The sequence below is a fragment of the Eulemur rufifrons genome, chromosome 7, assembly GCF_041146395.1.
Source record: "Eulemur rufifrons isolate Redbay chromosome 7, OSU_ERuf_1, whole genome shotgun sequence".
NCBI lineage: Eukaryota > Metazoa > Chordata > Mammalia > Primates > Lemuridae > Eulemur > Eulemur rufifrons.
The window spans coordinates 236,286,844-236,310,494 of NC_090989.1; the positions used below are offsets into that span (position 1 = coordinate 236,286,844).

General features: G+C 33.1%; 1 protein-coding gene across 1 annotated transcript in view; it reads right to left on the bottom strand.

Moving 5' to 3' along the window:
- Positions 1-23,651, bottom strand: part of ZDHHC21 (zinc finger DHHC-type palmitoyltransferase 21) — a 47,645-nt gene that overhangs the window by 12,362 nt on the left and 11,632 nt on the right. Inside the window, exon 6 of the mRNA XM_069474204.1 lies at positions 3,683-3,799. Coding sequence (XP_069330305.1) covers positions 3,683-3,799 — 117 coding nt within the window. The remainder of the gene's footprint in view (positions 1-3,682; positions 3,800-23,651) is intronic.

A 23,651-nucleotide genomic window follows, 5' to 3' on the forward strand; every position in this document is an offset into this window, starting at 1 on the left:
ATCAGCACTAAAACTGCTTCAGTTTCTTACCATTCATGTGTTCAACAGAGTAGCACTTTTAATTTCCTTCAAGAACTTTCCCTTTGCATTTACAACTTGGTTAAATGTTTGGTGCAAGAGGCCAAGATTTTGGCTTATCTCAGCTTTTGACGTGCCTTCCTCACTAGCTTGATCATTTCTAGCTTTTGATTTAAAGTGAGAGATGTGTGACTCTTCATTTCACTTGAACACTTAGAGGCCACTGTAGGGTTATTACAATAATTGGTCTAATTTCAATATTGTTGTGTCTCAGGGAATAGAGAGGGCTGAAGAGAGGAAGAGAGATGGGGGGACAGCAGTCAGAAAACACACACCATTTACTGATTAAGTCCACCATTTTAAATAGGCATGGCTCATGGTGCTCCAAAATAATTACAATGGGGACATCAAAGATCACTGATCTCAGATCACCATCACAGATGTAATAGTAATTTTTAAAGTTTGAAATATTATGAGAATTAGCAAAACATGGCACAGAAACATGAACTGAACACATCCTGTTGGTCAGCATTTTTTAGCAATAAAGTATTGTTAAAGTATGTACAGTTTTTTAGACATAATGCTATTTAATACTTAATAGACTACACCATAGTATAAACATAACTTTTTTTTCCTTTTTTAAAATTTCAATAGATTTAGAGGGCACAAGTGGTTTATGTTACATGCATGTATTGTATAGTGGTGAAGTCTGGCCTTTTAGTGTACTCATTACCTGAAAAGTATACATTGTACCCTACAGATAATTTTTCATCCTTCAATCCTCTCCCTTTCTCCTTCTCTGTTCTGAGTTTCCAATGTCATTTATACCCCTCTCTTATAACCAAGAGTACCCATAACTTAGATCCTTCTTTTAAATAAGAACATTTGGTAATTTCTCATTTAGTAGTTTTCCATTCCTGGGTTACTTCACTTAGGATAATGACCTCCAGTTCCACCCAAGTTGCTGCAAAAGACAATATTTCATTCTTTTTTTGTACCTGAGTAGTATCCTATGGTATATGTACACTACATTTCCTTTATCTACTCATCGGTTGATGGTCACTTAAATTGATTCCTTATCTTTGCAATTGTGAATTGTGCTGCGATAAACATACAAGTGAGAGCAGGTGTCTTTTTTATATAATGACTTCTTTTCCTTGGGTAGATAACCAGTAGTGGGAAGGATGGATTGAATGGTAGGTCTACTTTTAGTTCTTTGAGGAATCTCCGTGCTATTTTCCATAGAGGTTGTATTATTTTACATTCTCACCAACATTGTATAAGTGTTCTCTTTTCACCACATCTGTGCCAACATCTATTGTTTTTTGACTTTTTAATAATGGCCATTCTGACAGGGGTATGGTGATGTCTCACATGGTTTTAATTTGCATTTCCCTCATGATTAGTGATGTTGGGCATTTTTTCATATGTTTTTTGGCCATTTGTATATCTTCTTTTGAAAAATCTTCATGTCTTTGTCCACTTTTTAAGAGGGTTATTTGTTTTCTTCTTGTTGATCTGTTTGAGTTCCTTATAGATTCTGGATATTAGTTCTTTGTCAGATGCATAATTTGTGAATATTTTCTCCCACCCTGTATGTAGGTTGTCTATTTACTCTATTGATTATTTCTTTTGCTGTGTAGAAATTTTTTAGTTTAATTAAGTCCCGTATATTTACTTTTGTTTTTGATGTATTTGCTTTTGGGGTCTTAGTCATAAATTCTTTGCCTAGGCCAATGTTCAGAAGGGTTTTTCCTAGGTTTTATTCTAGAATTTTTATGGTTTCAGGTCTTACATGTAAGTCTTTAATCCATCCTGAGTTAATATTTGTGTATGGTGAGAGATAGGGATCCAGCTTCATTATTCTGCATATGGCTATCCAATTTTCCTAGCTCCGTTTATTTAATAGGATATCCTTTCCCTAGTGTACATTTTTGTCTGTTATATTGAAAATCAGTTGGTTTTAGGTATATGGCTTTATTTTTGGGTTCTCTATTCTGTTCCATTGATCTGTATGTCTATTTTTATACCAGTACCATGCTGTTTTGGTTACTATAGGCTTGTAGTATAATTTGAAGAGAGGTAAGGTAATGCCTCCAGATTTGTTCTTTTTGCTTAGGATTGCTTTGGCTATTTGGGCTCTTTTTTGGTTCCATATGAATTGTAGGATTATTCTTTGAAAAGTGATGTTGGTATTTTGATGGTAATTGTACCGAATCTCCAGATTGTTTTGGGCAGTATGATCATTTTAATAATACTGACTCTTCCAATCCATGAACATGGGATATTTTTCCATTTGTTTGTGGCATCTACAATTTCTTTAATCAGTATTTTGTAGTTCTCCTTGTAGAGATCTTTCACTTTCTCAGTGAAGTATATTTCTAGGTATTTTTTTAATTTTTGTATCACCATAACTTTTATATGCACTAGGAAACCAAAAAATTCATGTGACTCGCTTTGTTGTGATATCTGCTTTATTTTAGTGGTCTGGAACAGAACCTGCAATATATCAGAGGAATGCCTGTTTATAATTAAATGCTGGAGACATTTTTAACATTCATGTTTACATACATGCAAATAAATAGCCCCTACAAAATAAATTTGTAGAGTTGGTCAAAAAGGCTCTGCATTTTAAATTCTGACAGACATTGATAATTTATTCCCTGAAAATGTTATGCCAATTTACGTTAAGAGAAAGTCTATTTGCTCTACATCTTTTGCAGTGTATTATATTTTTAATCCTTACTTAACATAATTTTTCTCATTTGTTAAATCTTTTCTGTTGTAATAAAAGGACCTGATTTGGCCAATTATGAAGAAAGATTGGTACTACAATGTATATTTAAATTTTATATCTAATTACTTCTATAGCCTCCAACTAACCTAGGAGAAACTCATGAAATAGAGGTACCTCTGAGGGTACTATTACCTAATATGATAATCCTATATGTTTGATGCAATTGTTTCAATTAGGTGGTCTGAAAAAACTACTTATTCCTGTGTAGGTAATAATAAAAAAGGGAAATAAGTAAATACTATAAATATATTCTTATGTAAAAATGTAAAAAAATAGATTTGACATTATTTCAAGACTTTTCCATATCCAATATCATAAAATGAGGAGCTGTCCTCAGACTTTCAGACATCCTAGATAAACAATGGCAATCACTTGTTAAGTTAGTTTACACATCAATAAATACATTCAAACAGAAATATGATTTAATTACTAATGAAATGCTTCTACCAGCAACTCCATTTCTGGGAATTTCACCTAAATTAATAATTTAAAGAGGAAAAAGATGTTTAAAGTAATGTTGTTTGTATATAAAAAAAAGTAATACACTAGATGCCAATCAATTAGAAAATGGTTAAAGTATGGTATAGTCACTAAATAGAGAACATGCAAGTATTAAAAGCTATAAAGATGATGTCTTTGGCCCTAAAAAAATACTGTTAATGTTTAAAAACAGGATACAAGATTGTATGTATACTCTGTACCTGATTATAACTACTTTAAAATTACATAGGCACGTAAAAATAAAAAATATATTAAAAATGAGTAATTTTCTCCTTCAAGTTCTAAGCTTTCTGTAACTTTTTAGAATGAAGTTCATAATTAGGTAATATGTTCATAAACGTTACTTTACATTAAAAATATACTTACTGTGATAATGCCAATTAGTTGAGTATAAAAGAGTCCAGTTATTCCAACTAACATAGTAATGCCCATAAAGGCAGCTAGTCTCATTATGGCCAATTCATGTCTAACAAGAAAGAGATCCTATAAAGAAAAAGAAAAAGAAAGTCTTAAAAACTACTTCAAGAGTTGCTTACAGTTGCAATAATAATCAAGAATTAATGTCACTTCTGGCTCAAGGTAAAAGAAGAAAGAAAAAAATAATAATAAAGAATTGAGCCATAACACATCTTCCTTACTATCTTAAAAGAACTACCCTACCCCCTGTTAAGCTTGCTCTATTTAATCAATATATAAATATTTGAAAATTTCAAAAATTACTGTTTTTAATTTATAATAGCAAGCTAAAAAAAATATACGATTTTACTACTTTCTGTATCAAAAAATCTCAATCCCAGGGTTGCAAGTTAACCTTGTTTGTTTTTGAACCTATTTTGGGCAAAATGAAATAAAACAAAACAAGAAAACTAAACAAAAAACCCAAGACAAAACAAAACACTTATAATGTACAATCTTTGGTCTATCAAAGAAATTGTATTATTGTACTGCTAAAATGTTTGAATGCACAAGCATGATTTATATTATTAAAGTTCAAGAGATCAAGAGACCTAGAAATCATTTAACTTAGTCAAAATGAGGTGAAAACATACATAATAGAATCATAAGGACAGCTCTCTTCATTCATTCATCCATTCAATCATCCAACCACCACTGCCAAGCACCGTGCTAGGTGATAGAAATGTAAAAATGATAAATATATGGCCCATGCCCCCAAGAAGTGCGCAAATTACTTCCAGAGGCAGCCCAACTTTGCAAAACTCCAAAACAATGTGATAATATGCTATAACAGGGAGGCATGCACAGAGTACTATAGAAACATAAAGGAACACCGAGACAGGAGGAAGAAATGGAAATGCTGTGAGTGAAAACTGACTTTCTGGCTCAAAGATTGAAAATGAGCGTTCTGAAAGTGAACCAAAGATACTGTGGTAGAAGGGCAGGAAAACAAGAAGCATTTTATTCACCCTTACTGTTACCAAATAGATCAGAAGAGGGAGAGAGTCAAAGAACTAAGACTTCTACTGGAAATCCATTGTTGTTAAGCTTTGAAATAAAGCAGCCACAGTGGATAAAAGCAACAAGCAAATGGAAAGGATCTCCAAAACACAACCACCCACATGCTTTCTTTTATACTGATTCACGTTAAGGATTAAAGGTATACTGATAGCAATACCAAAAACAGGGAGGACACAATAATAATGTGCTTGCTTGAAACAAAAGAAAATGATGCTTTTCCATGTGTGTGTTACATTGAAACACCACCAGATTCAAGCAAAAATCTGATTCCACACCCAAATTACTTATTCATTAGCCTGGGAAAACTTAAAATTCACCAAGATAAGGTGTTACATAGCAGTCAAATATTAGGTGTTCATTTCAAAACTTCAGTAAAAAGAGCCTAATTCAGCATCCTTATAAAGCACACAAAAATCAAAAGGTAGGGCTGTGAATGATATAAAAAATTAAGTTCTGCTATAATACTGTTTGAAAACACAAATTTGTTCCAACATAATTGATATATTAAGCAACAATTTGAGCATAACAATACTTTTGTGTTTCTTATGCATGATTCTGTCTGTGAAAAATCCTTGATGAACACAGAAAATTGCACCCAGCTGAACCAAGACATGTAGGAATACACAAAACACACACCCCTCAAACATCTACTAGTCACCTCAGTTTATCACATGTGTTATGCGCTACACCCATCTACATCTGGTATTACAATTTTCCCTCCAATTTCAGAGACCCTCCTTCTGTCACTTCAAAGTAACTCACACTCTGCAACTCTTCTGATGCTCTCTTCCGCAAGAAAACTTTCAGGTCTCTTTCAAGGGGAAGCACCATGTCTATTGTAGTGTTTATGTATTTCTTAACCATTTAATGTGTATAAAAATGTCTATTGTTTTTATTAGATTCCTACCCTTTTAAGCATCACTGACAAAGTTTTGGAGTGCTGTGCTCCCATTTGCCCATAAGACATGTACTTTTATTCCATGGTTTTACACCGTGAAGTGATTTTTAGGAATGCACATATTGCATTATAGCAGAGCTTACTGTACTAAAATTACCATCTATGACCAACTAAAATCCATCCTCTCTTCTCCCAGTGAAAAGATTTTTTAAAACTTTTTGGCCAGCTACAATTTATAAATGTCAGGGATGGAAATGAGACTAAAAGATCTACTTATAATATTACATTTATTCATTGGGTTATACATTTATAGTTAAAGTATTTATGTAAAATACAGTAGTAAAAAACTTTAATCTAGAAATTGCTTTTTATCACTTTTACATTTTCAAAAAACAACTGTATTCCAAGTTCACACATGCATAATTAACATCATCAGCACTAAATCCATATTTTGAGTCACTTAACACTGTTCTCTAGAGTACATCTTTACTTCTGTCTTAGATTTTTTTTAGATTTAGCACTTTTTGAATCCAAAAATTGGCTTAGGGAATTTTATCCAAATCACAAGAATCCACTTGCTATTCCAGATCTTTACTACATAATCAGTATATGGGCTGAATTGTGTCCCCCCGCCCTCCCAAAGTTCACATATTGAAGCCCTAACCCCCATACCTCAGAATGTGATTCTATTTGGACATAGGGCCTTCAAGGCAGTGATTAAGTTTAAATAAGGGTCTGAAGGTGGGGACTAATCTGATCTGATTGGTGTCCTTATAAGAAGAGGAAATTTAGACACACAAAGAGACACCAGGGATGCTCCCACACAGAGGAAAGACCACATGCAGACAGTGAGAAGGTGGTGATCTGCAAGCCAAAAAGAGAGGCCGCAGGAGAAATCAAACTTGCTGACATCCTGCTCTTGGACTTGCAGCCTTAGAACTGTAAGAAAATGAATTTCTGTTCTTTAAGCCACCTAGTTTTTTGTTATGGCAGCCCTAGCAAACTAATATAATCAATAACCATATTTCCTTATTGTTTTCATTTCTTCCCACTTTTTGTTAAGAAATGTACTTATATTCAGATAAATGCATAAAACATGTTCAGTTTAAAGAAAAGTAACACTACCTTCTCAAGAATGAACATTTGAAACCAAACACAACCTCCTGTGTACTCCTTCACCATCACAATCTCTCCCTTACCCCTATCTTAAAGGTAAAGGTTATTAATTCATTCTTCATACATTTTGGATACTATGTTTTAGCTGCATATTGCAAATACCTTCTCCCACTCTGAGACGACCTGTTCACTCTATTTATGGCATCTTTTGATAAACCCACGTTCTTAATTTTAATGTAGTCCAATTTATCAATCACTTTCTTTAGTGCTTTTTATATCCTGTTTAAGAAATCTTTCCTGACCCTGAAGTAACAATGACATTGTCCTATATTATCTTCTAAAGCCTCTAAAAGCTTTATATATTTTGCCTTTCACATTTAGGTCACTAATCCACCTAGAATTGATGTTTATTTTTTGTACACAGTGAAAGCTAGGGATTTGAGTTTATTTTACAATATGGATACTCAACCATTCCAGAGTGACTTATCTGAAAAGCTGTCCTTTCCTCGGTGGTCAAAACTCAAGTATCCATACATGCATGAATCAGATTTGGCTCTCTATTCTGTTCCCTTGGGATATTTGTTTATCCCTGTACCAGTGATACATGTCTTAGTTACTATGGCTTTGTAATAAGTATCAATACCTGGTAGGCTAAGTCACCCCAACTTGTTCTTTTCCAAGGATGTCTTTGTTATTCTAGATAATTTGTACTTCCATAAAAAATTTAAAGTTATATTTTCAAGTTACAACATACACTGAGGCATACATTCCCATATAACATATTCTCTTCATTAAGTTTCATAAGTTTTCCCCTAGAAGTCTTGTACTTTTTTGGTCAGATTTAATTCAGAAATTTCCTGGGTTTTGATTCTATTGTAAATGGCATTTGCTATTAATTTCATTGTCTAAAGGTTTATTATATAAAAATAGAATTGATTTTTTAAAAACAGTTTTATAGTCACATTTTTTAAACTTTCTTAAAATCCAAAAAAATTTATGAATAAATTAGTTACACATTTATGTCATCTAGGAGTAATGATAGTTTTATTTCTTTCAGCAGTTGTACCTTTTTGTTCTCTTGGCTTACTGCATTGGCTAAAACTTCTAGCACTATGTTTAATAACAATGGTGACAATAGGCATTGATGTGTGTGTTGTCCCCCAACTTGGAGGGAAAGAAGTCAACAATTCATCTTAGCATGCCACAGCTGGTCGATTTTGTGTGGTATTTTTTATTTGGGGGGGGCACATTTGTCTGATTAAAAGAGTTCTCCTCTAGTTCTAGTTTGCTAAGAGTTTATAACATGAATGGATGCTGAATTTTGTCTTTGTCTTCATACACTGAGATGCTCATTTGAATTTTTTTCCTAATCTGTTAATGTGATCAAACACACTGATTTTCTAATGCAAAAACAACCTTTCATTCCTAGAATAAACTCAACTTGTTCAGGTTGGTTATATTTAACCAGATTCAGTTTGCTAATATTTTTTTGAGGAGTTTTTCACCTATGTTCATGATCAGACTAGTCCATAATTTCTTTATTATCTTTGATAAGTTATGTATCCAAGATATGCTATACACATAAAATGAGCTGAAGAGAGTTCTCTCTTTTTTCTATTCTTTGAAAGGCTTTGTGTAAAACTGAAATTATTGTTTCCTTTTGCGTTTGATACAGCTAGAACACACTAGTAAACCTGTGAATATTCTTTGCAGGAAAAGTTGTAACTATTCACTAATAATTATAGGACTACCCATGTTTCTAATTTCTTCTTAAAGCAATTTTCTTCTTGAAGCTATACTATGTTTGAAGATCAGGAAACTCAATAAAACAAGCCAACTATCCAAACTGACCTATGGAATTGATACAATCCTAATAAAAGATCCTCCACCAGCAGAGTACATATTCTACTGGTGGAAGTTTTTTGTTTTGTTTTGGTTTGCAGAAAGTGATAAGCTGTTTCTATATTATGAAAATAGGAAAAAATAAAGACTAGCATAATACTCATACATGAAAAGAACAAGGTAGGAGGGTCTGCTCTACTGCATGCATTGTCAACAGGGCCAGTTTTGCCCCAAAGAGGGAGAAAATTGGTTCTTAGAGGGGGAAAAAAAAAATCTTAGCTATTATAATTGTTTGTGGGCCTATACAAATCAACCTTATCTGACAAAATCTTATTCCTTAGTATTTAACATGGGGTGGGGGGGTACAGTGAGAGGAGAAAAATGCCTAAAATGGCTCCTTAGCGGGGCAAAGAGAATGAAAAAAAGGTTAAAAGTACTGCTCTACTGGATGATAAGATTATAAAACTACACTTACAATGATAGTGTGGTATAGCCACAAGGAGAGACAAATAGACCAAGAGACTAGAGAAGAACAAGAAAGAAATGCACACATACATGGATCTAGATTTATGACAAAGATGGCACTGTAGAGCAGAGGAGAATTATCTTTTCAATAAATGCTGCTAAATTAACTGGATACTCATCTGTGAAAAACGAAACCCTGACTTCTATCTCATAAGAATCACAAAAATCAATTACAGGTAGAAATATGAAAGACAGAAAAATATTAGTACCTAGATGACAATATAGGAGAATTATATTGATGATTTTAAGACACAGAAAGATTTCATAAATTGAATCCAAAAACACTACTCAAAAAGAAAAAGATTGATAAGTGGAGTGCATTAAAATTAAAAACTTCCGTTCATCAAAAAATATCATTAAGAGAGTCAAAAGGTAAACCACAGAGTGAAAGAAATATTTACAACACATATAATCAAAAAAGGGCTCTAATCTGAAACATCCCACAGGCACCAAGAAAAAGTCATACATGCAAAATGCTTAAACAGGAACACCACCAAACAGTTTATCCATGTGGCCAGTAAATATATGAAAAGCAGCTCAATGCCATTAGTCATCAGAGAAATTCAAATTAAAACACAATGAAGTACTGCTCACATGCACCAAAATGACTAACATTAGGAATACTTAAACAAGTATCAGTGAGGCTGTGAAGCAACCTAAGTATATACTCTATTGGTAGAGGAGTTTAAATTGGTACAACCATTATGGAGAATGGTTTAACAGTATCTAAAGCAACATACATATAAACCTTTGAGCACTAGCACTTCTAGCTATACATCCAAAGGAAACACATACACATGTACAGCAAGAGACATGAACAAAGTTGCTTATGGTAACATATTTGTAACCACTAAAAACTAGAAACAATGTAAATGCCCATCAACAGAATGGATAAATTGTTTTATATTAAGTGAATACTATGAATATTTATAGTAATATTCACAATCATGAAAATTAACTATCTAATATGTCAAAAAGGATAAATCTTACAAATGTTGCCCAAAAGAGGCATTCGGATAATTCAATGAATTGTTTTTATTTTTATACACTCATGTGTATGTGTTACATTTTATAATATAAAATGTATAAAACATTCTGATAGAGAAGTATAGAATATAAAAATACCCTTATTACTTTCAGAATAATACTGAACTCTTTTAAAATATATATAAAACACAAAATAAAGTTGTTATATAATAGCCTATGAAAGGAGAGAGAAAAATATGTCAAATAAGATACAGAAAAGAGAAGGAAAAAGCGAGAGTAAGAGTCAGATCATCTCTCTGACAACATTTATTACTTTCTTCTGGCTTACTTTCATCCAACCACATTGGCCTCATTGCTATTTCTCAAGTATATCTAGCAAACTCACCATATCAGGGCTGCTGCATTTGTTCACCTCAGAGAACTCTTTCCCCTACTATCCACATGCTTCCTCTCTCACTTTCCTCAGGTTTCTGCTTACACATCACCTTTTCAGAGATTTTTCCTTGACCTAAGTACAGAAAATCACAGTATTCCCTATCTCCTTGCCCTATCTTATTTTTTCCATAGTACTTGTCTCCATCTGGTATGTATTTATTTCTTTAGTTATTGTTTGTCTCTTTTAGCAGTATGTAAGTTTCTTGAAGATGGGGACTTTTGCCTGTATTATTCAATAAGTCATCCCCAGAGCCTAGAATGGGTTCTTGCTCACAGCAAGTGCTCAATATTTATTGAATGAATGAATGAATGAATGAAAATGAAGAAGAAAGTTGGACGAAAGAACAGAGTCTCCTCCCCCAACCTGTGAAGATGCAGAAAATATTAATACCTACAAAAACTGTTAGAAATAAATACAGAAAAAGAAACATATAAGCAAAATGTACAAAAACATAGTTATGTCCTCACACACAAACCAGCAGAGCAAAGGGCCACTCACCTGAGATTACATTCCTATATTTCTATCTGGTAATCTTTTATAACATTTAAAATTTGAAAAAAATGACACAAAACTAGGCAGTAGTGGGGGCACCACCTCTTGACACAAGCTAAATGAAAGTAAGCCAAGAGTCAGATTTGGCTACTTACAATCTAGCAAACAATTTTTCCAATACCTGGTCTGTGAATTCCTTGAGCTCATTTCTTCTTACAATCTTACCTTCTATCCTAATCTCATTTTAAGTTCTAAGACTATATCCTATACCTTATCATTTCTAATAACTGTACCCATAACATAACTGCAAGTTCAAGCATGTCGCCTTCTGAATACCACCTCCTACCTTCTGAGCTAACTCCCATGATGATGTAGACCATCACTGCTAACAAATTCTCACCCTCAGTGGGACCTCCAATTTGTTGACTCAACTACCATTTCATTGGCTTCCCTCATACATTCAATTCCCTACTTGTTTACATTCCATGGTCCACTGTTACAACTTCTCTTTCACTAAACCATCAACTTTCTTCACCTTCTTTCTCATCATTGCTTTCCTTTTGCTTCACTGGATGCTCCTTCATCACCTTTCTTGTTCCTCCTCATCTTTCTGACTTTTAAAATTGAACAGTGCCTACGTTTTGGTCTTCAGACCTCTTTTCTTCTCTATTCACACTTACTCTCTAGGAAATCTGCAATCAGTTTCCATGTTTTTAAATACCATCTTTACTCTGAAAGCTCCCAAATTTATATATCTAGATCAGATAATTCCATTGAAATCCAGATTCCTACATCTAACTGCTTAGTTAACTAACCTCTCTTCCTGATGTCAAATGGCCAAGTAAACATATGTAAAACCAAAATGTTTAACTTCTTCCTAAAACCCACTTTTCCCTCAAACTACCCTGTCTCAGTAAATAGTATTTCCATTCTTCCAGTTGTTTAGGCCATGAAATCTTGGAATTATCCTTGACTTTTCACTTTCTATTTCATCTCCCACATCCGAATCATCACCAAATCCTGTTAGCTCTCAAACTATGATGAACCACTTCTCAACATTTCCACCACTACCATAATCATCTCATGCTTGGACTATATTTTAATAGCCTAGTAGCTGATCTTCCTGCTGCCATCCTTGTCCCTCGGTTTACTCTTCAAAGAAATTACAGTTTTCTTTCTAAAATATAAATAAGATTGCATAATGGCTGAAAACCCTCCAACAGCTTCCAAAGTCCCGACCACTAAACATCTTAACAAAACAAAGTTTTCACCTCCAATCAAGTCCCTTACTGCTCTCAATTCATCTCCTATAACTGTCCAACTCACTCCATTCAAGACACAGTGGTCTTCCCTTACTGTTCCTTGAAAATGTCAAGCATGCTCCCACCTCAGGGTCTTGGCACTGGTTCTTTCCTCTCCTGGAATGCTCTTCCTCCCCATAACAGTCACTTGAGTTCCAGGTTTCTGCTCAAGTGTCACTATGAGAAAGACTTCCCTGACTATATTTTCAATTATCACTCTCCATCCCTGTACCCTGCTATATTATACTTCATAATACTTATCTTGTTTACCATCTATTTATTTATTGCTTGTCTCCTCCAATTAGAATGTAAGCTCCTTGAATGCAGGAACTTTGTTTTGTTCACTGCTGCATCCTCAGAGCCTAGAAGAGGAGCCCGTGCACAATTAGGCACTCAATAATATTTACTGAATGACTGAATAAATGTTCTTCACAATTTTTTAAAATAAACTGTTTTGCAAATAAAATATTGCATATAAAATAATAGTTTTTCTATCAATCATTATAAAGCATTATTTATCAGTAGTTTTTTGTGTTTTTAAGACTAGTCTGAAAAATAACAATATGTGATATATTTGTGATCTTCCTCCTACTTGAAGGGTTTCTCAACCTCAGCACTGCCACTGTAGGCTAGATAATACTTTGCTGTAAGGGACTGTCTTATGGATGTAGGGTATTTAGCAGCATCCCTGGCCACTGCCCACTAGACGCCAGTAGCACTCCCCCAGTCGTGACAACCAAAAATGTCTCCAGACATTACCAAATGTCCCCAGAGGGGCAAAGTCTCCAGCCTCCTCACTAAGAACCAGTGCACCAATGGTAAAGGATTTGGCTTTTCATTGTTGCTCAAGAAGGGATTAGCTTAGATCACATCTGACATGTCTAAAGTATACCGATTTGAATTTTCAAAATGACTACAGAACCAACTTTACGTACTGAGGGTAGGCTCATGTAGCAATTACTCTTGCATTAAAATAAATAATTTAAATTTAATCCTAAAATGAAATCCTATTACATCTGTATGGTTATCAGCACTTTTTGGAATGGGCCTTAGCTTAAGTTTACTATATTCTAAAATACAGGCTAAGAAATTACAGGTTTATTAGTATACTACCCCCCCCAGCCATCAGCTAAAAGGCAGTTCAGTCTTATTACATTCTAATGGAAATTAATATCTAAAGGGAAAAAAAAATCACTATTTATACCTCTGTAATGGCTATCATTGAGTATTCAGAATTACGCATTCAATTTTAGCACAAATATGTATGCAATTGTTTTATATAGCAAATTTCACTAGCACCTGACTGCCAGGTTCATAGCTGAGAGTAAAATATTTCATAAAAATTATTTTGTCTGCCTTACCATATTTTAGCAGTAAAAATGCTAAAAAAAGTTGAATCAATTCAATAAGAAAACAGGATAACATATTTTCTTGCTACATTTACCCTTGAATGTAGTGCTACAATGTTTGATAAAAGTAAGAGTGAGACAATAAAATTGCTACCAGGCTTTAACCATTTAAATTCACAGTGACTGAAACAGTCTTATAAAGAAATAAAAACTGCTAAATCTTCTATGCTAAATCCTATAATATTTGTAACTATTTGACTATATAAATACATTTAATGAGGACACATATTCAGAAAACCTGGTATTTCAGGGCAAGATCAAGATTTATTATAAGTTTTCTATGTTCCACCTGTCACTAAAAGCATAGTGATATATTGACAAATAGACAACTGGTAGAATAATAGACTATTCTTATTTCTTCACAAATATAAACTATCTATCTGACATTGTTCCTCTCAACCAAAAAAAAAAAAAATGTTACTAACAAACAATATCTCTACTAGCATCCCAGGATACATGAACAAAAAAGCTAAATTATTTTCATACTAGAATTAAAAATAATGTTCATCTCATATCAATCTAAATTCCACGATACTCTTGGCTATTTTTGACTACTCTTTCCTCAAATCCAAAAAGCTATATATTTCAGCAATTTTATCCATTCTTCAGTGAACACAATAAATAAATGACCTTCTAAATATAAATAAAACAATGGTTATTAAGTAAAGCCTAAAAGATTTTTTAAATAGCAGAAGTATCCAGGCTAGTTTAAAACTGATTATATGAAAAGATTAAAATAAATTATGAAGAGATTTACCAATATTCAAAGCTATCTACAACTAAGGCTTCTAGCTATTTCTATTCTTTGTTAGCCAAAAGGCTAGGCGAATAATTCTGTGCCACAGTTCTGACATCAAATCCCTGGCAACACTATTAGATATCAGCCAATTGGAATAATAATAATGTATCTTCCTAGAAAAGAGTTGGCCGGGCTGCTAAACATTATTTATTTTCCTCTTCTGAATATTGGCAGCATGTCCTTTATTGAAATTCTCTCCCCTTTCTTCCCCTTATGTTATCCTCTTCTCTCTCATAGCCTTAAATGCAGTTAGTGGGTTTGTTTTTGCCCTTCGCATAAAAATAAGTATAAAATAATTAGAAATTATCTAAATCTACCACGTCTTAAAACAATTTAAAAGGTGTAACTTTAGAATTCAAGTGGTATGCCACAATAAATAGCTGTATAATCTCTGACACTGATAGCCACAATTATTTATTTTTTTTAAAAACCCTGTATTTTCTCATGTAAAGAAATAGTAAGCATTGCCTACAATATCTGATTTCCAGCAGGCACACATTTTTAAAAGTATTTTTAAGGTGCCATGGTGCCTATATAAGATATATTTGACATTCTTTATATTAGACAAACTACTAAAAATGGGTTGTGTTAATGAAAAATGAAAATAGCAAAGTATAAATCTACCAATCAGGAGGCTCACTGAGCTTTATCTGAAAAGCAGATTTTATGATGCTTTAGTATTTTTTAAATCTGTATTTAAAATAAAAACAAAACAATGCTACAGTAATATTGCTAAAAAGTTTCCTGAGGGAAAAATGCAAAAAGTAGTAATGAATGGGATATAGTAACAGCAATAACATGACTTAGGAACAGACAGAAATGGGCCCAAATCACACCTCTGCCAAGTGGTTATTCTGTGAGTGGACACGTTATTGAACCTCTCTGAATCTCAGTCACCATACCTATGCAACAGAAACTATACTAGTTATCCTCCCAGGAATACTTCCAATGAACATACATTTTTCCACTAATTCAAATAATATACAAATCCAGAATAATATAAAAATCATGAAAGTATATGACTATAAAATATTCATGGATCAACATATAAATTTAAGAAGGCATACTCTTTAAATATAGTGATACCATCCTTCGTATTTAATTAAAAAGCTATAATTTTCTAGCACTGGTTTTGGGAAACAACCAGTATGCAATAAAATGAAATATAGTATTATAATTTAATAATATACCACATGACAAGGCATTTGCTTATAAACATTTAAAATAACTATGTGAAATGGTCAAATATGGACCTTGGTCAAAGTTGAAAGCTCATTTTCTTCAACAGCCATGTATTTCATTCATTTAAAATGTCAAATCATTCCCCAATCTATAGGTTTTTAAATCACTACAATGATTTTCATCCCAATAACTACTTAAAGTATATCAGTCTCAAGAATAAATTTTAAGTGTAATTTAACATTATACAATCATGATAAATGCAAATGATGGTCAAACTAATTTAATGTCTAACATTTGAAAAATTTCTCCAAACATCTCAAAGCTTATAATCTTTTTTGATTTTGTGATTCCAACAAAAAACATTTAAATTATCGCCATTCAATTAGAAAGAAACCTATCACTCAAGTTCCTTTAACTTTTCTAGATACACATTTTCTTTTATACTAATTGAGAATTTGGGGCTTTTTAAGTTACTATTTTCAAATAAGATAGTAAATACTAATCCCTTTTAAGTTAGTAGACCTTTTTTAGTATGAGACTTAGAATATAAATCAATATCTACATCTTAAAAAATAAATCCTAAATTTGGGCACTGATTCATGATAAACTATAAATTCCTTATCTCTTACTCTTCATAGTTCTTCCTTCCCTCAAAAAAGGATATAGTCAAATATTTCCTCAAAACTTCACATAGTGAAAACATAAATCTTTGAACATCCATGACAAATGGATATTTTAAAAGTAAAGATTAAGAAGAAATCAAAAGGCATTAAAACAATAGGGGCAATTGCAAAGAAATTAAAATAATCCAGCTCAGAAAAAAATTCTCCTGAAAGCAGAAGGGAAGGAGAAGAGTGAAATGGAAGAAAATCAGGCTCCCAATCTGTTCATTTCCCAGAATTTGTGAACAACCTGCTTTCTCTCAACTCTCTCTTTCCCATAAGCATAACCATAACATACCAGTTTTTTCCTGAATATAGGTTAAGCGCCATTACAGCAATTGTCAAAGGGCAACCTGTTTTTTTCTTTTGTTTGATGAATAAACACTTTCACCTTAAAAATCAAAAAAGAAAAACAAGAAACTTAACACTTTCTTTTCAGACCCAGAGAATGAGCACTCAGCTCTGGAATTTAAAGATGAGCTAGAAAAGATGCTATGCTGCCATCTATCTACCTGAAAGGGTATAAAGAAAATGCAGACTAAAGCTTTTACTTCAGTGTGGCTGACAGAACCCAAGGTCAAAGACCATGTCATTCTTTAACTGTGTAATTTTTCTCACAAGAAAGATGCACAGTAATCGTTAATACTATCTCCAAAGATAGTTAGGGACCTTTGGGGATCTTATTTCATATCCTAAATAATAGAAAGGATAACAAAGTGAATGAATGAGGTTCCTGACATCATCTAGTCAGCTTTATACACATAATCAAGAGTTAGATATACTTTTTTATTTTTTTGTTTTAGAGAAAAATGAAAGAAACACAAGAAAGGACTTATAAAAAAAACATTGATTGAGGCAGGACTGTTTGAAGAATATTCCACTGTAAAACATGTAAAATATTTTTAAAATGTCATTGGTAATAATGGTGACTTTTGTACTGAAATTATTAGTAAATTTTTCTATCTTTAGAAAGAAAAACACAACAAATGCCACCATCAAAAGAAATGCTATGGTAAGAACAATGTTTTACTCTTTAGCCTTAGAAATATTTGCTATACAGTTGGAATTTTATAATAGATTTGACCTTAAAACCAATTATTCCAATCACTGCCTCAAGCCTTTTGTTGTTTTCTTACCCAGCAATGACTTCCTTCATCTCTTCATTTGGTTAATCTCCACCTAACCTATAAAGTCCACCATAAGCCTCATTCCCTATAGCACAACCATTCTCAAACCTGATGGCCACAGTTTTGCACTGCACAACTCCACAGGATACCATCTACATAGGCTATGATGTGAGTCTTGCCTCCTGGAATTATTCAATTAGGCAGCAATGATTAGAATCACCTGGGAAGAAATTTTTAAACAAAATGCTATTGTCATTGACACCTATGAGGGAATAGTTTGTATGAGACCAACCCTCTCACCAAGAACACTATTAAAAGCCAGATGAAATCCAATTAATTAATAAGTAAACAGCTGTTTGAAGATACTGGAAAGTAGCCAAACTATCCAGAACTTAAAAGGCCAAGATCTCAGAGAGCAGAAATGCATTAAGGTGACCCTACATTCTGCACTGCTTTTTACCTTAAGGTACCTGCCAATTCATAAGCAGTACTGGATGAAAGACCAAGTAGAACTAGATGCTCAGAGCATTCTGCAATCTCATAGGCCAGGGAAGCAATAACTGGAGGGCACAATCCACATTTAACATCTCAGTTTTTCAGTTGAGACCCTTGAAGGACCACACTGTAGGAGAAAAGGCAAACTGAAACTAGTCCTTCTCCAAGACAAATCCAGCAACCATAAATCCTTACAAATATCTATAAATGCAATAAATTATCCAAAGAATTGCTATATTAAGACCAATCTTCTGTCATTTAGCATTAGAAATACTTGTTATACAAATCCTTGGTTGAATCAAGATGAGCCTTCTCATGTACTGTCCAAAAAAGAGTCACATATGGGAAAAAAACAAACATATCAACCAGATCTTCTATAATTTGTCACATAAAATGGCCAGTATGCAATAAAAACTTATCAGGCATGTCAAAAAACAGAGTAAAATATTTAGAAACTGAGAGAGAAAAAAAAAATCAACAGAAATAGACCCACAAGGAGATCTCAAAATTGAAGTTATCAGATGTAGACATTAACAAAACTTTGATTAAAATGTTCATGAAAATAGATAACAAAATGGAGAATTTCACCAGAGAAGTGATCTATGAAAAAAAAAATCAAATGGAAATTCTAAAAGTAAAAAATAAAATAACTGAATTAAGGACTCAATAAAGGAGTTTAACAGTAGATTCGAGCACAGGATCTGATTAGTCAACCAGAAGATAGGTCAACAGAAAACATCCAGACTGAAGCACAGAGGGAAAAAAGAAAAAAAGATAATGAAGAAAAAAATGCAAAACATATGCAGCGCAATGAGATCTCATGTACATATAATTAGAATCTCAGAACTGCAAAATAAAAAATTGGGCAGAAGTAATATTTGAAGTGATACAGGCCAAGAAATTTCCATAATTTAAGAATGACATTAGGTCACAGATTCAAGATGTTACAGAAACTCTCCAGCAAAGAAAACACCACCAAATCACATCACAGAATAAATGCTAATACAAAGACCAAAACAACAACAACAACAACAACAAAAGCAGCCAGAGAAAACCACACCTTTCAATGGAGTAACAATAAGACCAACAACTGACTTTATAACAGAAATGATGGAAACCATAAGACAATGGAATAACATCTTTTCAAAACTGAAAGAGTAACTGGCAACCTATAATTTTGTGCCATGCAACAAATCCTTCAAAAATTAGGAAATATTAATAAAAAGTATTTTGAGGTAAATCAAAATGGGAGAATTTGTTCAACAGACTTGTACTAAAAGTCAGAAAAAAAAGTAAGGCAAGAGAAGGCTTAAAAATTTATGAAGACATAAAGGACTAGGAAAAGCAATTATATATGGATAACTCAAAATGAATATTGACCATATAAACAACATATAACATATATAATATTACAACACATAATGTACAAGCAACAATAATGTCTTCTTGTCATGTGATTTAGTTCTACATCTATTTTATACCCCACAATACCAAAGATGATGATGGTAGGGCGTAGTCTAAGACCACTGAATTCATTAGATGGACAATGATCAAAGTACTAACTTATATTAGACTGTAAAAACAAGCAAGAATGTTTTCACTTCTGTGAAAACTATAAAAAGAAGAGTGAAAGAAAAAGCCATCAGAAGGGAAAATTTGGAATTGTTTTAAACTGAAAATTCCAAAACAGGCAACAAAAAGAGAAAAATGGGAGCAAAGAACAGAATGGTTAAACAGAAAATAAATAAAAAGACAACAAGGCCGGGCGCGGTGGCTCACGCCTGTAATCCTAGCACTCTGGGAGGCCGAGGCGGGTGGATCGCTCGAGGTCAGGAGTTCGAGACCAGCCTGAGCAAGAGTGAGACCCCCGTCTCTACTAAAAATAGAAAGACATTATATGGACAACTAAAAATCTATATAGAAAAAATTAGCCGGGCATAGTGGCGCATGCCTGTAGTCCCAGCTACTCGGGAGGCTGAGGCAGTAGGATCGCTTAAGCCGAGGAGTCTGAGGTTGCTGTGAGCTAAACTGACGCCACGGCACTCACTCTAGCCTGGGCAACAAAGTGAGACTCTGTCTCAACAAAAAAAAAAAAAAAAAAAAAAAGACAACAGAATTAATACCAGTTATACTAAATAAAAAGAAAAAACCTAAATATTTCAAATTTTTTTTTTTTTTTTTTTTTTTTTTTTTTTGAGACAGAGTCTCACTCTGTTGCCCAGGCTAGAGTGAGTGCCGTGGCGTCAGCCTAGCTCACAGCAACCTCAAACTCCTGAGCTCAAGCGATCCTCCTGTCTCAGCCTCCCGAGTAGCTGGGACTACAGGCATGCACCACCATGCCCGGCTAATTTTTTTTTTATATATATTTTTAGCTGTCCATATAATTTCTTTCTATTTTTAGTAGAGATGGGGTCTCGCTCTTGCTCAGGCTGGTCTCGAACTCCTGAGCTCAAACGATCCGCCCACCTCGGCCTCCCAGAGTGCTAGGATTACAGGCGTGAGCCACCGCGCCCGGCCTAAATATTTCAAATTAAAAGACAAAGATTATTAGATTCATTGGAGAAAAAAACAATAAAACATCTGCTGTCTACAAAACACATTGAGTCATCAGAACCAAGAAAGGTTGAAAGGAAAAAGACAGAAAAAAGATATGCCATGAAAATACTAACCAAAAGACAGCTGATATAGCTAAACTAACAATAGGAAAAAAAAAAGACTATAAGGCAAAAATTATTATGAATAAAGAGGTATATTTTATAATAATACAAGTGTCAATCTACCATAAAGATATAATAATTCTAAGCTTGTATGCACTCAGTAATACAGCTGCAAATTCTCAATATCTAAATCAATGAAATGACTAGAATTCATTTCAATGTATATTGAGAGCTGAAAATTCATTTGCTTCAGATCCCTGTAATATCTGGGGCTATATAAATTATAAAATACTTTCTACAATTTTAGTTATAATTCTAGTCCTAGAATTTAGCTTTATTCTAGTAAATTTAAGAAATACACTGCTAATAAACATCTGTTTTTATGTATTTAAATTTGTATAATGAAATTGTCTTTTCTTATATTGTGAAACATTATGGTAAAGCCCTCTTCTCCATATACCTGACTTGATAATGTATATAAATGACTTCATTCATTCAGAGAATATATTTTAAACAAGATTAAACCCCTGAATTCCTCAATAAGATGCAAAATGATTTTTGAAATATCACAACATAATCTCTTTGAGCTCTCCATTCATCACCCCTAATATGATGATAATTATAAAAGTACCCCACTTAATACAACAAAGATACTATAAGGCTTAACAAGCTAAAAGAACAATTACTGTTCAGCACTACTAGACATAAATAACTCTGTCAGATCCCTAGAACTGTTATAATTTACTAAGTAGCTTTATTATAACAAATGTGAACTAATTATTTTTCATTTGGTAATATTATTGACTAACATACTAAGAAGATTACAAGAAAATTACCTGCATTACTTCTACAACTGATCGCTCTACAGAAAATCTGGTTTGACTTTTCAAAATCCAACTTGTACTCACTTCTTATATATTTTCTTCCTAGTCTAATTTTTAATCTCTTAATAAACTTTTCCATGCTGCTGGTCTTTTTTCAACATTCAGTATGCTATATATATACATACACACACACACACGTACACACACTACAGTATATTTAGAGAGCATATATATTCAAAATAACCTATAATCAGCTTCTCCATAAAAAAAGTGATTCTTTCTCTAACTGCCATTAATATCTCCAGTTTCTACCATTCACTTGGAGAGGCAAATCAGTTTGTAATTTCAAATGTCTTAATCCTTCAGCTAAGTATTATCATTACATCCTTATTTGATTATTGGAATTTCCTTAGTCATCAATCTCTCAGTAATAAACGGTTATTCTAAAATGGTCTGTAAATTTTTGATAAAAATTAATACGCCAAAGAAAATTGTTCCCTTCTTCTGAGAGCTTTCATTAAAATCAAATACAAGTTTAATGTCTATCATATACCAGGTACTTTTATATATATTATCTCATTTGATCTCATTGCTAATCACATTTTAGAAGAAGAAATTACAACTCAGGGAGATTAAACAATGTGCCAAAGGTTATACATGTAATAAGGAAAGCTGGGGTTTGCTCCTAGATGTGTCTGTTTACAAAGTCAAGATCTGTCCACTACCAGATGTTGGCAACTTAATGTAAAGAGCAAGACAGTTAACATTTTAGGCTTTGCAAACCATATAGCCTCTGTCACAACTACTCAACTCTGCTGCTATAGCACAAAAGCAGCCATGGACAATACAGAAAGAAATGAGAGTAGCTGTTTTCCAGTAAAACTTTATTAGCAAAAACAGATACAGGGCTAAATTTAACCCAAGGCCCATAGTTTGCCAATCCTTGCACTACACTACAATGCATTCCCTCTTAGACAGCCTCTGTTAGTTTTTCATTGAGACCACTAAATTTTCTTTCTCACTTTTTAAAAAAATATGACCTTAGTCCTACCAAGCAATTTTATTTTCATGCCTTTTCTTATTAGGCTCAATTTTTGAAACAGGTTACTCTGGGAAATATGTATAATCCTTTATATGTTCTAACTATAATATCAATTAAATCTATAAATAAGATAAAATATTTCTAAAACTATAGTACTAGCATGTACTATATTCTCAGCATGAAAATGTTAAATACCTATATTTATTAATAAAATTCTCCCTTTGGAACTTTTTTCAGTTATTAGTATCTAATTTTACTTGCTCAGTAAACATAATCACTACAAGACCCCACTAATATATTTAGCCAAGCAAATGCAAATATCCTCTTTCAATTAATCAAAATGATCATGTATACTGAAAATATCTAAATATATAGATAGAACTTAAAGACTTTTTTCACTCTCTCTCATCCCAAGATTTAACTGTATGTACCATCACTGCATTTATTTTTTTAAATATAAAATATTTAAACAGTATAAACTGGTATCAATAGGAAAGAAAAATTCCCTTCCACATCAAGGGTATAATTCTTTCTCGTCTACCCCCCACCTTGTGTCCTCACATGGATACGTGCACATTCTCTCACTCTTTCCCTCTCTCTTTCCCTCTCTCACATACACACACACACACAGAGAGTATTTTAAAAAACACAATCCAAGTCCAAATGAAATAGAAAAAATAATTGTCAAAACACATACAAAATCAGCTTGAAATCCCAGCTCTACAACTAAAACCAGTTGAATAATCACTTCCTAGCTTTGTGCCTTCAGTACCTTACTTAACTTCTATTAGTCTCTGTTTCCCCATTTATAAAAATGAGGTGGAGGGGAGAATCATACCTACCTCACGTGGTTGCTGTGGGCATTAAAGTGAGAATGAAAATGAGATGCCCATAGCACAGCATTGACATATAGTCAAGGAATCAAAAATTCTATTTGATGTTATTATCACCACCACCACCACTATCACCATTCTGGGCATGTCTTAACATCTACTGCAGTTCTTCTACAAAATGGGAAAACACTGCCTCAAATAATATAGTTGAAGGATAACTTTTTAAAGCATC